The sequence below is a fragment of the Augochlora pura genome, chromosome 3 (genome assembly GCF_028453695.1).
Source record: "Augochlora pura isolate Apur16 chromosome 3, APUR_v2.2.1, whole genome shotgun sequence".
Classification (NCBI taxonomy): domain Eukaryota; kingdom Metazoa; phylum Arthropoda; class Insecta; order Hymenoptera; family Halictidae; genus Augochlora; species Augochlora pura.
This window is the reverse complement of record NC_135774.1, coordinates 24,606,167-24,620,728: the sequence shown is the minus strand read 5'-3', so window position 1 is coordinate 24,620,728 and position 14,562 is coordinate 24,606,167. Positions and strand designations below refer to the sequence as shown.

The following is a 14,562-nucleotide window of genomic DNA, read 5'->3' as shown; positions in this document are numbered from 1 at the left end:
AAATACGCAAATCATTACCATCTCCTAACGTACAATGGTAATACAATTGTTCAAGTTATATATATATATATATATATAAATATAAATTCTCAGAGATTATAGTTTCTGTGCTATACGAATATTCTCGGTACGCTAGAAGGGAATACATGTAAAAGATATTTATGTAAATGTTTTTAAGCCGTATATTTGACAAATTCGTAAAAGATATTATACAAAAGCCATAAAGGCGACGAACGTTACTATTCAAATTGTTAATAATAATAATAATGAAACTATTCGAATTTATAATACGACAAACGTTGCAGTCTATCAGCTACGATGCGCCAGTCATCGTGCTGTAGTCAATCGGAAATAAATAAATTCGCAGGCTTCAAAGTTACGTCCTCGCTAGACTTAATTTGTTCCTTTCTTCGGATGCAAAAGACTCTCAATCGTTTGCTTCTCGTATATAAAATAGACCGAGTATACGCAAGTGTATCGGAATATGTTGGTCAATCGCAGTATGTGCAAGTGAGCATGAAACAAAGACGACTATCAAGTTAATATATTCTACAGCCACATTCCACTTCGTATCTCTGCAGTAGCACATTCTTTCACATTAAGAATATACAGATACGAAAATTAATAACATAACAGAGAATGAATTTTCCTAAATTCTTGCGTCCCTACATTGACGGTGAAATATTGTTCAGGACCATCGTGAGGAATCGAGATCTCTGCAACAAATAATGGATTTTCCTGCATGGCAGCAGCCATCTCACGATTTGGGAACACTGCAAAATTAGCTTCAGCCATTCCGCCTTTCGTTCTTTTCACAATTTCTTCCAAAACCTCGCCCTAGAAATAATAAGTATTAAATAAGTGAATTATCAACGATTCTACCAGACTAATAGCCAATGTTACTTACAACTAATTGGTCTACACGTTGTTTCAGTTCTTTCATAACCATTTGACGATCCAGCAAATGATAAATTGGCATTGCCTTCTCTAATGTTGGTCCTTCGAAATCGTGTGTTTTCTTGCGTCTTAAGTCAGGAACAGTCGGGAACGTCATAGCTTGTTTAATATCCTGTGAATCAAGCAATAAGAAAATTTATTATACGGGTAATCAATAATCACAAAATAATAGATTTTGAAACTGACTTTGGTAAGATCGGTTGTCTTCTTCTTCAACTCCTGTATTTTTGTGTTCGTAGGGCCCGGTTTAAGTACAGGTGTTATGGGATCTAAACGTTCTAATTTCTCACGTAAAGCGTCAGACATTAACTTCTTCTTCTGTCGATTTTCATTGTTCAATGCTTCTTTGAGGGCGCCTATCTCTCGCATTAAGAATTTATTGTCCATCGATTGGATTCCTGATGTCGTTGTACCGGTTCCGGAGATATTATCCGTACCGGACGCAGATATTATGGATTTCTTTCCAATAGATTTCAATTTCTCTTTAAGTTGACCTCTTTCCGTTTCTAGACTGTCGATATCTGTCTGAAGATGATCCATTGTTTCCTCAAACTCTTTCTCCTTCCGTTTGAATTGATTTTGAGCTTCTTCCAACTTCCTCTTCAGCTTCTCTACATTCAATTCGTGTTCATGCTGGTGAGTTGCGAGTTTCTTTTCTGCTACATCTTTTCTCAAAATCATTTCACACAATTCATTTTGTTTCTCCCTTAAAGCTAATTTCGCTTCTCGAATATCGCTATCTCTGGCTTCCAATTTTCTACTGAGCACCTTAGTTTCTTCAGCCTCCTTTCTCGCTGTCTGTGCCCTTATGGTAATAGGCATTACAGGTTCATTATCAGCACCTTGTGCTTGTCGCAAGTGCCCACTTATAGCCAATTCGTTCTCACATTCGGCCATCTTTTGTGCTAGGTTGGCTGCCAATTGTTGAATAGCTGTCAAACTCGCCTTAACAGTAGGTACAGGCCCTATATCCTCTGTATCATAAACTTTCTCGCAGGCAATGGAGGCCATTTCTTTCAGTTTCTCCGCACTGAGGCCTGCATCCAAATCCGTATTCGATATAATTGCCTGCACGGCGTTCTTCAACAGCGTTTGGAACGTTTTCACAATCTTCACGGCATGCTGATAACAACCAAACATCTGCTCGCTAGCATCTTTGTCTAATCCTAAGTTGAATTCAGCGGTATTAAGGGCAACAGCATGATCGGTTAGCACGCGTCTTCTAGCAGACTTTAGATGCTGCTGTATCACTTCGCAAGTTGTCTCTGCGTGTTGGCAGAGGAGACCTATATCACCACCATCTCCTTGAATCAACGTTTTAACAGCTGCTGCACTGGTAATGATAGCATCGCAACAACTGTCCAACATTCTCGTACCATTGACCACCATGCGACCTTGGTTGATGGTCTCCCCAAATAAGACAGAGAACATGGTGCAGAAATATCCGCAACACTTTTCGATCGCCTCCATTGGCAGATTTTCATCCAGTTGATCCCTCTTAGCTAGTTCTATCAATGAATCCAAAGATTTTTCTTGTGCGGCCATTTCCGGATAAGCTACTCCAGCCTTGAGCAACATGTCTGGAGGACAAACGCTCAGAGCTGATTCAAAACAGCCGAGGAACGTTTGTAACGCATACATGTACGAACAGAGGTGTGACCTGAACGTATATTGTGCCACTGAATGACCCTTGACCACGGCCGTTCTGTCGATTTTATCCAGCGACCTATATTTATCCCTGACTTGCGATATAATTATTTCTGTCTTATGAATTATTCTCGGTATCAGCAAAAGTGTCAGGATAGCGTCATGGTCTCCTCCGCGAGCCAAGAACGCTGGAGGCATAAAGGATAACAGATAGGCAACGTGGTTTCGAGCCTCTTCGGCTTCCAATCGTCGTAATTCCAAATCAACGGCTTTTGTTTGCGCGCGAGTCTCGGCGAATGTCTTTTGGAAGTCCAAGATTTCTGCCAATTGTTGCTCCGCGCCACCCATTCCAGGCTTCGAGGTTTCCGTCGATTGCACTCGTTGTTGTAACTGTAGACACTGTTCTTGCAGTTGATGCGTTAGCTCGCGGAATTTGGTAATTGTCAGCTCACGGTCTGCTAGTGTTTCCATAGCGGCGTCGCGATGACGATAAGCATCACGAGCTGATCCAAGTGCCATATCCAATTCCTCTCGCAGTTCCAACTCTAATTCTTTCGACGATTCGGCAAGTTGATCGGACATGTCCTAGATAAGAAGTGTATAACAATATTCTTGTTATAGACCTCAAAAGTATTATCATTCCAAATACCTGCAAAGCTTCCAAATCCGACACAGCTTCTTCTAATTCCGCAACTTTCTCCTCTAGTGCCATTTTCTTTTCACCAAGCACTTCAACCATTTCTTCAGCACCTAATGCCACATCCACCTAGAGGACAATGGAGATTTCATTGTTGTATTGACGGCGCCAAAAAAATGATAATTATTTATCTAAGGATACTTTGACTTTAAGAACATATTTTATAGTCATCTACCTGTTCTTGCAAATCTGCTATCTGATGTTCCATTTCTTCCACTCGAACAGATAATTTCTCCTTTGTGCGTCCCAACTCCAGTATCTCAGATTTCTTTTGATCCAGGTCCTTTTGAAGCTTCTGGAATTCGTGTTTCTCATGAGCAGATAGGTCACGCATTCTAACAAGAGTCTCGCGCAATCTATTATTTTGCTGTTCCAATTGTTTGATCTCATAGCTCGTAGCTCCTGTGGTTGTACCACCTCCAGCAGACTGTAATCATTGTTAGACATCAATGAAATGGCTCACTATGTTTAATGTAACATTTATATATGTCAAATACTTTACTCTCTCAGACATTTCAGTTCGTAATATTTCCAAGTCTAGAGTCTGTTCTTCGACCATCTCCTTGAGCTGCTCTAATTCAATCTGTAAAGTCTCAGCCTTCTCTTCGGCCATCTCTTTGTCTAATGTAGCCATTTCTACAGTTTCCGCTAGGTCTGCCATTTCTTCTTGGAATTGTTCTCGAGCCGCGTGCGCTTCCCTTGCTTCTTGGCGTGCTCGTTGGAGTTCTCTTTGGAGGCTAGCCTTGAATTATGTTTGAAAAATTGGAAACGTGTATGCAAAGAAAGTTCTAATAAAATACCTAAATTTTCTTACTTGACTTTCCATAACTTTTGTTTTGAATTCCACAAGCTGATCGAGTTGAAGCTTTGTTTTCTCAAAGTCCTTCATTCGCTCCTTATCTTGCATTCTTTTCACCCTCAAAGTCTCAACTTTTTCGGTAAGGTCACGAACCTTCAACAATACGTTACCCCTTTAATAAGAAGCTATAATGGAAAAATAAGACCATACATTTACAAGATCCAACTTACTTGCGATTTTAGATTTTCATTTTCTTGTTGAAGCTGCAAATGTGTCAGTTTCTCTTCTACCACATTTGCAGCTGCTGCAGAGCCTGCCATTACCTGGCCAGGTACAAATTGTGGTTTCAAAGTCTCCACAAAACCTGTCTAAATTTCAAAACAAACGACACATAAGTATCTGGCAAAACGTGAGCCGGGTGTTTTTTTAATTATCGCATCAAAAGAAAGCTCATTGGCTGAAGAGCTTCTTCAAATCCTTCTGCATATAGCCGGTATATCCTAAAATATTTCTTTTTCAACTGAAGGTTTTATGAATGATGCAACCAAAGACAAAATTTTGTATCTGCGTTAATGAAAAAAACACCCTGTACTTCCTGTACAAAAAGTATATTATGTTTTAGAAGAATGTTGTTTTTGTATGTACACTCAGTAGAATTAGTCTATTTCAAAGTGATTAATGAGATTAATTGTAATAAACGACACCAACAAGCTACACCGAATACTCTATTAGTTCTAATAAGTGTAGGAAATTCAGTCAATGAGTCGAATTGTGTTATATGATATTGGAATTTGCAGTATGCAGAATATCAACTAAGTAAACTATTGTATCCTAACCATTTATACGTATTAACTGCATTTATACCAGGGATATCTAATTTTTGGTCAGTGATGAAAAAATAAAGAAAAGGTTCAAGTAGTAGTATACCTTTGTACCACAATGCTGTTAAGTGCTTATTCTTACAGAAGTTGTTATTGCCACCTTGGTAGTACGACTGCAAGGGGAATTCAGTATCTAATTGTTAAAAAAAAAAGGAAAGAAAGAAAGGTTGAACTGTGTATCTGAATACCCCTTTCTTTTGAAAAATTTCAGGCTATCAAGCATCACAGAACTGAATTAACAAAGCAGATGCTCAACGCAACAATGAATACGGTGGAGGATAAATTAATTAGATAATTCATTAAGAATAGGTAAACCCATCAAAGTGCAATGATGCTGCTAGTTGTTATGAAGTCATGTGTTACAATGCTTATGATCGACAAACAACTAGTATGAGAGAGTTTAAGGTCAGATGAGAAAAATTTAGATATTACAATTAATGAGTATTAATTACATTATTGTGATCATCTTGGGCCTTTGGCTTTTTGCCGGGAGGCGAGCTCGTGCTAGGGGACTTCTGAAACACGTACGTGCATATTCCCATATGAATCATTCTGTGCCAAAGGATCTCTCTAACTTCTTCTCAAATTTTAGTTTATTCTTTTCGTTATTTCGCTGAACAGTTCCGAGAATATCTCTGGCAATGAAACACATGCACTGGGAGGATTTGTTACATGATTACCATGTCACAGATTAAGATTCTTTGAAAACATATAGTAACAAAATTTTGTAAGTTACTTTGCAACAGCCTGAAGATTCGAAGATAACAATATATCAATGATTTCTTGTTAATCGACTGTAATCATTTTCCACATGTACATATATTCCTTTGTTTTATTAAGAATATTTATACCATATATTCATGCCTTGTTGAATCCTCAAAAATAATTCACTGACTGTGTTTACATAAATAAATGGTACATCAACTTATTATATTCACAAGTGTGAAAATTATCATTTTTGAAACAGAAAGACAATACCTCAATAAATGATGCTCTTTTGGTGGAGGTTGGTGCTGGTATGAGCGATTCCCCACCATCTTTGCGTTCATGTTGCGATCCAGACAAACTTTCTGTACTTGGAGCACTTAAAAGTGTTCTACTGCCAGCCAGTGATAATCGTGAGCTGCAAAGATTATACTCTTTATAACAAATTTTTTAAGAAGCAATTGTCAATTTCCATTGACAATTATTAATGTGACAGAACATATGATTTTGTATCTGTGCCATTAGAGTTAACTCTCTTGCATCTAAATTACATAAACTTGAAAAGCTAGAAGAATAATAATAAATTATGATACAACTTAGACGTTACCACTAAATACATTGATTATACTTTTTTTCATACTTAACATTGTTTGTCTATGAACAAAAATATATTGGCATGTATGTATTTGTATAAATTTGTGTAATTTATGTATCTGTATATATATATATACACATATATCTTTAACTGTGGCTATGTAACACTGACCGATAATTAAAAAAATTATTTGTACATTATTTTGTTCAATGATGAGTACACATTTACATCCTTTTACATTAATTATTTGTAAATCTACAATAAAGAAAGCTTGTGACTGCGATATTGCACAAAACCATTAAAGTTCAAAGAAGCGATCACAGTTGTTGCTGTTTGCATACACAGAAGCATTTAAACAAAATGCTGAGACACTCATCTTTCAATGATCGATTTACATAAAATCTTACCCAGAGAGCTTGTCAGATTGCTGCCGGGTAACATGCGCAAGAGATGTTTTTCTCCTTACTCTTTTATGACCAGCGTACGAATTTTAACAGTCTATTAATTATACTTGTCTAATTAAACCTATTCTTTCTTTCAAATGATTATTGTGGATATATTAAGATTAAGCATTTAATTTTTATAGTCCAAAATATTAAATAAACATTTATAAAAATAGAAACTTACGCAGTGGGTTCATTCCTTCGAGGTGTACTAATGATAGCATGAAATTTATGACAACAAAAAATTAATTACAGTTCCAGAAGACATAAAAATTCTTTTTGTTAAGAAACAAATGTAAAGCATACCTATTTAACCGACTTCTGGCTCTCGCAACACTGGCCTCATCTGGGGTTGTGGCACTGCTGCCTGCTGAAGATGGGCTACCAGGTTCTGTCCTATTACCTGTTTCATCCAATAGAACAAGCTGTGATTGCCGCACAAACATTCCATGATTTTCTGGGCACTAGTGTAATAAATAGAAAAAAAATAAAAATTTCAAGATATATTTTAACTCTATGCAGAGTGTTAGATAAGTGTAATACAGTGTGGAACCATGAAACGTACTTTAAAGTATGATAGACCCCTAATAGTACCATTGTTTTTTCCTTTTGGTTCATCAAGTATAACTCCAATCCATTTTCCGGAAGCAAAACTTGGATGACCAATATAAGCTATTACTCCTTGACAGTCCTTGCCAGGGACTTCAACTCGTTGACCGATTTTATACGACATTTTACCAGCAGCAGCGTATTAAATACGATTTTGTACAAGGACGTCCATTAGCCCGTTTACGTTAAGAAAATTTCCATGAGATTTTTCTTAAAAGTTACGCATCTCTTTCCTTTTACGAAAACGATCTATACAATGTAACTAAAATTACTGACAGCGACGGCATACGTGTGCGCTACAATACGGGCTTACTGAAAGTGCCGTCATCTATACTTCACTCATGCCAGTGGTACTCATAATTTCGTTTGAATTGTAGTCTGTAATAACAATATTAATATTAATTCTCTATTTCAATAAAATAATTTCCATTATCGTATATATTTCTGAGTCCCTTGGGACATACAAGTATAATTTTACAAGTTTATTTTTAAATTTTTTTACCAATGTCATATTTACAGTGTAACGTATTGTTGGGAAACGATCAAACACTGTTTCGTGTATGTACTTTTGTATATACATATGTACAAATATCATGAAAACATGCATGTGTAATCATGAACTTTTGACATAAAAATTTTTCGATTGACGTGTTTCTTGTAGAAAAAATAATTAATATGTTTCGTTATATTTACTTCTAAGTTTATCAATAGTTTGTACATAGAGAAGGGAGTAAAAAGTTCTGTTATACAGTAAACTCCTGTACACTTTTCTTAATCCCTTAGTTGGCGCGCATATGTCCACCATTTTATTGCACAGCCAATCCGCAATGGATTCTGTCTCAGCAGTGAGTTGTCAGTCAATCGGAGCAAAGAAAATTCTTGCAATGATCCTCGTTAATGGATCAAACTGCGGCCTGGAGGTGCGTAGAAATACAAGCGTGAAATAAGAACACGATGGATATAGTTTCTTCTCTACAACGTATCGTGATTCGGAAGGCATGAGCAGATTTCAAAGCTGAGGAAGCTATTTTGTTTTGATCTTGATTGGTTGGCGATTCGTTGGAGCGTTACGATTGGTTATAATTTGAATGTCGGTAGAGATGTTAAAACTGAGTTTTAAAGATTCCAAAAATGCGATATTGCAGAGGGAATACTGTATCAGTGCCGTAGTAAAGCATGGTCTTATATTTTTATTCTGCAACTCAAGTAAATATGAACACATACAATTTTATACGATACTTGAAACATGTTTAATGCGTATATTCGAGAGAAATAATTTTCATTTGCATTATTAATTTGATCCTCGATGGTTCAGATTTGTGTGGTTTGCAAGATATTCGAGTAGAACGCTATTAATCTATCAAAAGTTTTGACGACTGTACATATATAAACACGGCATCAAAATAACATTTTACGTTACGTTTTTCATGAAATAATTTCATTTTTAGATGTACACATGCATTCATCGGATGCGCCATCGAGACAGTAAACACTTCTTAGCACATGGATCTTTATTAGTTGTATATTTACAAAAAATTGCTGCGAAACGTTATCATTTGGTTAAGATGACGTTTTGGCAACGCTGACATCGAATGTGTTTTGTTTCTACTTAACACTGTATACTCTCTTGATACAGTAAATTCTAAGAAAGTAGTGATGGCTAATCATTACGAGGTGCCTAATTGGTACGTTTGCGAAATAAATTTTTTATTATCATTTTTTAACCAACCTCCCGACACATTCATGACATTTAACACTATGCATCCAAATAATTTATGTTTACCAAATAGCTGTAATTCACGTAGGTTATGTTTTTTAGGGCAGGGAAGCCACCAGTTGGGCTACATCTAGATGTATTAAAAAACGACAAATTAATTCAGGTACGATATCCTTCAATTACATTTGAAAATAAACAAAGCATGTCCCTAAGGAAAATGCATTGCAAAAACTATTGCTCTGTTACAGAAACTAATGGTTGACGAAAAGAAATGTTACCTGTTTGGTCGTAATCAACAATTGAATGATTTTTGTATAGACCATGCCTCTTGTTCGCGTGTCCATGCAGCTCTTGTTTATCATAAACATCTAAACCGTGTGTTTCTTGTTGATTTGGGTAGCAGTAAGTGTTTCTATACTTTTCCAAGCATAGATTATTAATTATTAATATAAATTAACTTTTTAGCACATGGGACCTTCATTGGAAATCTGCGATTAGAGCCTCACAAACCCACGCAGCTACCGATCGATAGTACATTTCACTTTGGAGCTTCAACTCGATATTATATAATCAGAGAAAGGCCTCAAACGGGTACGAGACCCATTATAGAAGAATTGGAGAAGCTATCGGAAGATATAGATGCAGGTGGTTTACTAGGTTTGCCTGAAACAGAGACAGAACTTGATGTATGTATCACAGAATCTGTATTCAAACCAGATGTAATAGTAACAATGGTGTATCTTACAGAATTTAACAGAATTTAATACTGCACACAATAGACGTATATCAATGTTGGGTATCACGGACGACGAAATTCATAAACCAACAAGAAAACGAAAGAAAAAAGGGATTACTTTTAACGATGATGAAGAAGTAATTAATCCAGAAGACGTGGACCCGTCTGTCGGTAGATTTCGTAATCTTGTACAAACAACCGTTGTTCCCAGTAAAGTAAGAGAACTTGATATAATTTCTGGTATATTCGAGTTTCTAATTATTTATCTATGTGTCGTTTAACGCTATTTTAGAGAATGCGCATGGAAGGAGGATTAATTTCTTTATCAGAGGACCACAATCCATTGAAGCATCTTCAACCTACGTCGACTGCGCCGCAGCTTTATCAGGATTTGCCACCAGAGCAATTCACGCCTTCCTCGTTGTCACTTAATCCATTCTCTAGCGCATTGTCTTCGCTAACATCACGCCTTGGTATAGCTTTACCAAATCCAGCCCCGGAGGTAGAGATGACGCCCACGCAAATACAATCGGAAGCGCCGCATGTACCGGAAATGTCTGGGCCTACCGAAACGCGAACTTTGGAACCAAAAAAGAAAAAGTATGCCAAAGAAGCGTGGCCTGGGAAGAAGCCCATACCAACACTTTTGGTGTAACAGTTTCAGGAGACTATATTTTTCTTACATTTCTCTATGATACAGATTCTAAGTATTAAGTTGTGTAAGAAATTTGTGTATAAATTCATCGTGAAAATTTCGATAAATATGTTTAGTTAAAGTTGCATAACTTTATGTTCATACCTTGACGCTTTCAGCAAATTGATTTTAATCATAGCAACTGTATCATTAGTTCTGTAGTAGTCATGTCATTGAATTCATTTTTTTAACTGATTCACGTTCGACCATTTCAATCTGACCATTATCGTTTAAGTATAATCTTCTTGCAACGATCAAAATTGTAAGTAAAAATTTCCTGTAAGATAAAGGAACACGAATAAACAAGGTTTTATCTTACTTTAGCGTTAAGAGCGTTTGAACAGGTAATAATAGAACAGAAAGTAATATTAAGAACTTTCTTTTGTGATACAATGCATATACGTTCGCTTCAAATAATTTAATTTAATTTAATTTTATCGAGCATACAAAGCTTTTATAGTTTCAAAAATCTTTTTTAGATTTAATATAATAAATTCTATCATCGCAGTAACAATGCCTTCGAGCTTACAATCAGTCGAGATCGACGTTCACGGTTTCAGGAATATAGTGAATGATAATTGTTATTCGCGTAGTCAGTGCAATGATTTAATAAATTTAATATAGATTTATGTTTAAGAGATTCTTGGATTTGTCAATAAATGTCGACTGCGAAAATATTGTTACACAACGCGTGACTTTTCATTTTTTTTTTCTCTAAAACGTTGATAAAATGCAATGAATAACGCGTAATCGAAGATACATATTTTTATTTCTACAATATACACGATTGCATTGAAAATAGATAATTTTATTAGAAAAATAAAGACATAAAACATATAAAACGAGATATAAAAAACTGTTTTCTGTCTCACGGTACAATTTATCGTCTAGACTTCGACTTGAATTTCCGCGGTTAGGTAGCCTGGAATTGCCGTCATAACACGATCCAAAGTACAGGTACGAATCTTTTCTGTTTTAATATTCTAAAGAAGCGTCTGGACTGCTCGATGATTCAAGGGCAACTTCTTCATAATCACGCTCTAGAGCAGCGAGATCATCGCGGGCTTCTGCGAACTCGCCCTCTTCCATTCCTTCACCAACGTACCAGTGAACAAACGCTCGCTTATTATACATAAGGTCGAACTTGTAGTTCAACTTGGCCCATGCCTCTTCTATTGCTGTCGTATTCGATAACATTGAAACTGCTCTTTGCACCTAAACGGTTATTAATGATGCTTCCTTGGATTTAGGATTCTCAAAAAAAGTCTGTATTTTAAAGTCCGAGGTAAATTTTTATTCGCACCGTGTTCGTATATAAAATAGAGATTAAAAAATATTTGACCTTGGACTTTGAGATAAAAGATTAGCATATCTCTACCGATAAGATAGCGTAAGTGCAGTTTTACACCCTTCACATTAGATTCTGCACACAGTTTAAATTTTTGAAGAACAAAGGATGGAATAAGTTTGTTCTTTAATTGTTGCACTACTATAATGAAATGTTTACAGGATAATTGTTACCTTAGCGAGGTCTCCACTGGGAACGACAGTCGGCGGCCGATAATTGATACCGACTTTGAAGCCGGTCGGACACCAGTCGACGAAGCGGATGCAACTTTTACCCTTCATAGCAGCGATAGCAGCATTTACGTCCTTCGGGACAACATCGCCCCGATACAACAAGCAACAAGCCATGTATTTTCCTTCACGCGGATCGCACTTTACCATCTGGTTGGATGCTTCGAAGCATTCGGAAGTTATCTCTGCGACAGACATCCCCTCGTGGAAGGCTTTATCGGCGGAGACTACTGGGGCGTAGGTGGCCAGCGGGAAGTGGATTCTAGGATATGGTACCAAATTCGTTTGGAATTCTGTCAAGTCCACGTTTAAGGCACCGTCGAATCTCAAAGACGCGGTTATTGAGGACACCACTTGACTGATAAGGCGGTTGAGATTCGCGTATGAAGGTCGCTCGATACCGAGTTTTCGTCGACAGATATCATAAATTGCTTCATTGTCGACCATGAAGGCGCAGTCCGAATGCTCGATCGTGGTATGTGTGGTCAAAATTGCATTGTACGGCTCTACGACCGCTGTCGATACCTATATGTTTGTTAGTATTTAGTCAAGACACAATCTACCATCAATCTTATGATAACTTGTCTGGTCTAGACTCCACGTAGAGAGTCTACATTCTCAAAAAATCTAGACCTTACAAAGTCATCAATATTAAATAAGAGGCAACTGTGACGTCAGAGTAACGGATAGATCTACATTTTTGCTCCCTCTATATGTCTATGTTGCGTACTTGAGGTGCAGGATAAACGGCAAACTCTAGCTTGCTCTTCTTCCCGTAGTCTTCGGACAATTTTTGCATCAATAGAGAAGTGAAACCTGAACCGGTACCACCTCCGAACGAATGAAACACAAAAAACCCTTGTAGGCCGGTACACTGATCGGTTAATCTTCTTACTCTATCCATCACAGAGTCTATCACTTCCCTGCCTATCGAATAGTGACCGCGAGCGTAATTGTTCGCGGCATCTTCTTTCCCCGTGATCAATTGTTCCGGATGATACAGCTGCTTGTACATTCCCATCCGTACTTCGTCTAAAGAAAATTTTTGGTTACCGATATTTTGAAATAGCGTGCAAAACAGGGTTTTCAGTATTCGCTGTAATTAAACCAACCGACAACCGTAGGCTCCAGATCGACCATTACTGCTCGTGGTACCATTTTGCCGGAGCTAGTTTCGTTGAAAAACGTGTTGAAACAGTCATTAGTGCCAGTCACTTTATCTGACGGCATCGTCCCATCCGGTTGAATCCCATGTTCCAGACAATACAGTTCCCAACATGCGTTGCCCATTTGGACACCAGCTTGTCCAACGTGCATCGAGATACATTCACGCTGTGATATTACATAATTTACATTTATCGCGCTGTCGGACTTTATGCATTAAATTGACATCTCCTTGTTAAATATTCTGCTTCTAATTATTTATCGACTATGTATATTATGAATGAAAACAAGAATTCTTTGCATCGTTCAAGGCAATGCTTTGCGGAAAATAGCAATTCATGACATCGTTTGAATGCAATTAAGACGAAGACCTTGATGATGATGATGATGATGATGATGACGATGAACAAATTAATTTGTCATTACTAGGCGTTCTCCGACAACATTTGTAAAATTTTAGATGAGAAATATATCTTACCATTTTGAAAATTTTGGGAATTGCCTTTCGTGAGAAATATATTACTTTGAATTTGCCCGGTTCGTTGGACCGAAAAGGAATTAATATTTCATTAAATTACGAAAAATTTTGGACGGCTTTCTTTCGCTACCCGCGGAAAAATGAACTGTCACGATTTATAACAGTTGCCTGGACAACATACATACATAGTTTTATAAACTAAAGTTGAACGAAGGAAAAATTGAATACATACGTACAGACATACATACTTCAATACTTACATAAATGTATGTACATAATATATACTTGCATAGTCTCTTGTACAAACGATGAGTACCATTTTCTTAATTTTTTTATGATGAAATATCGTGCAATTGTAAGTTATCGCTTTATATCATAAGCGATAACCATAGTCCGTTATCTTTTATTGCTTCAGATATAGTAAGAGCAGGTCTTATGGGCATTACGTTGCATATTACATAAATATGTAATAACAATAGTAAAGATGAAATCTTCCAAAAATTCATATTTTGTTTTCAATGAAGAATGGATGATAATTGTTATTGGCGAGGTCGATAACAATTGCCCTTATTGAATAGACAAAGCTCAATTGCTATTCTTAGATCGTAGTAGGTCCGCGACCTTGACATTTTCGGCACATCCCGTTTCATTCACATTGAGAACATCGTGGCATATTTAGGAACTGAGAACATTATATAATTTCGATTCAATTCGATCATGCGCGTGATTGTACACGTGTTGTCGGTATTGCTTTGATAAGTTCCTCGTTGCTTGATAAATACTTTGCAGCTTGTACTCAGCCGAGTATGTTCAAATTATTACTCGCGTCGTGACTCTTCGATGATGACTCGAAGGATTCCGA

General features: G+C 36.9%; 3 protein-coding genes across 10 annotated transcripts; 1 reads left to right on the top strand and 2 right to left on the bottom strand.

Annotated features, from left to right (window-relative positions):
* Positions 1–161: 161 nt before the first annotated feature.
* On the bottom strand, positions 162–7,636 carry Dctn1-p150 (dynactin subunit 1). 5 transcript variants are annotated; one of them, XM_078177072.1, is made up of 14 exons: positions 7,290–7,636; positions 7,031–7,188; positions 6,909–6,935; positions 6,689–6,748; positions 5,960–6,104; positions 5,434–5,496; positions 4,331–4,468; positions 4,116–4,253; positions 3,804–4,043; positions 3,477–3,728; positions 3,254–3,370; positions 1,144–3,189; positions 908–1,069; positions 162–837 (listed from the first exon to the last, which is right to left on the bottom strand). In XM_078177072.1, exons 1-14 carry the CDS (start codon positions 7,455–7,457, stop codon positions 622–624), a joined length of 3,930 nt encoding a protein of 1,309 aa, XP_078033198.1. In that variant the 5' UTR covers positions 7,458–7,636; the 3' UTR covers positions 162–621. The 5 variants fall into 5 exon arrangements, with proteins under 5 accessions (XP_078033198.1, XP_078033199.1, XP_078033201.1 ...); XM_078177073.1 differs by lacking the exon at positions 6,689–6,748; XM_078177074.1 differs by lacking the exon at positions 5,434–5,496 and having other exon boundaries at positions 163–837.
* An 843-nt stretch (positions 7,637–8,479) lies between these two features.
* Nipp1 (nuclear inhibitor of protein phosphatase 1) lies at positions 8,480–10,798 on the top strand. Of its 3 annotated transcripts, none has more exons than XM_078177270.1 (7): positions 8,480–8,539; positions 8,782–9,018; positions 9,153–9,213; positions 9,299–9,452; positions 9,516–9,736; positions 9,798–10,001; positions 10,079–10,798. In XM_078177270.1, the coding sequence occupies exons 2-7, from the start codon at positions 8,990–8,992 to the stop codon at positions 10,439–10,441; spliced, it is 1,032 nt and encodes a 343-aa protein (XP_078033396.1). In that variant the 5' UTR covers positions 8,480–8,539; positions 8,782–8,989; the 3' UTR covers positions 10,442–10,798. The 3 variants fall into 3 exon arrangements, with proteins under 3 accessions (XP_078033396.1, XP_078033398.1, XP_078033395.1); XM_078177272.1 differs by lacking the exon at positions 8,480–8,539 and adding an exon at positions 8,546–8,711 and having other exon boundaries at positions 9,299–9,425; XM_078177269.1 differs by lacking the exon at positions 8,480–8,539 and adding an exon at positions 8,546–8,711.
* Positions 10,799–11,147: 349 nt separating this feature from the next.
* LOC144468091 (tubulin alpha chain) lies at positions 11,148–14,376 on the bottom strand. 2 transcript variants are annotated; one of them, XM_078177268.1, is made up of 6 exons: positions 13,961–14,376; positions 13,701–13,868; positions 13,171–13,390; positions 12,789–13,090; positions 12,002–12,583; positions 11,148–11,695 (listed from the first exon to the last, which is right to left on the bottom strand). In XM_078177268.1, the coding sequence occupies exons 2-6, from the start codon at positions 13,701–13,703 to the stop codon at positions 11,456–11,458; spliced, it is 1,347 nt and encodes a 448-aa protein (XP_078033394.1). In that variant the 5' UTR covers positions 13,704–13,868; positions 13,961–14,376; the 3' UTR covers positions 11,148–11,455. The 2 variants fall into 2 exon arrangements, with proteins under 2 accessions (XP_078033394.1, XP_078033393.1); XM_078177267.1 differs by having other exon boundaries at positions 13,701–13,724; positions 13,986–14,376.
* Between the last annotated feature and the right edge of the window lie 186 nt (positions 14,377–14,562).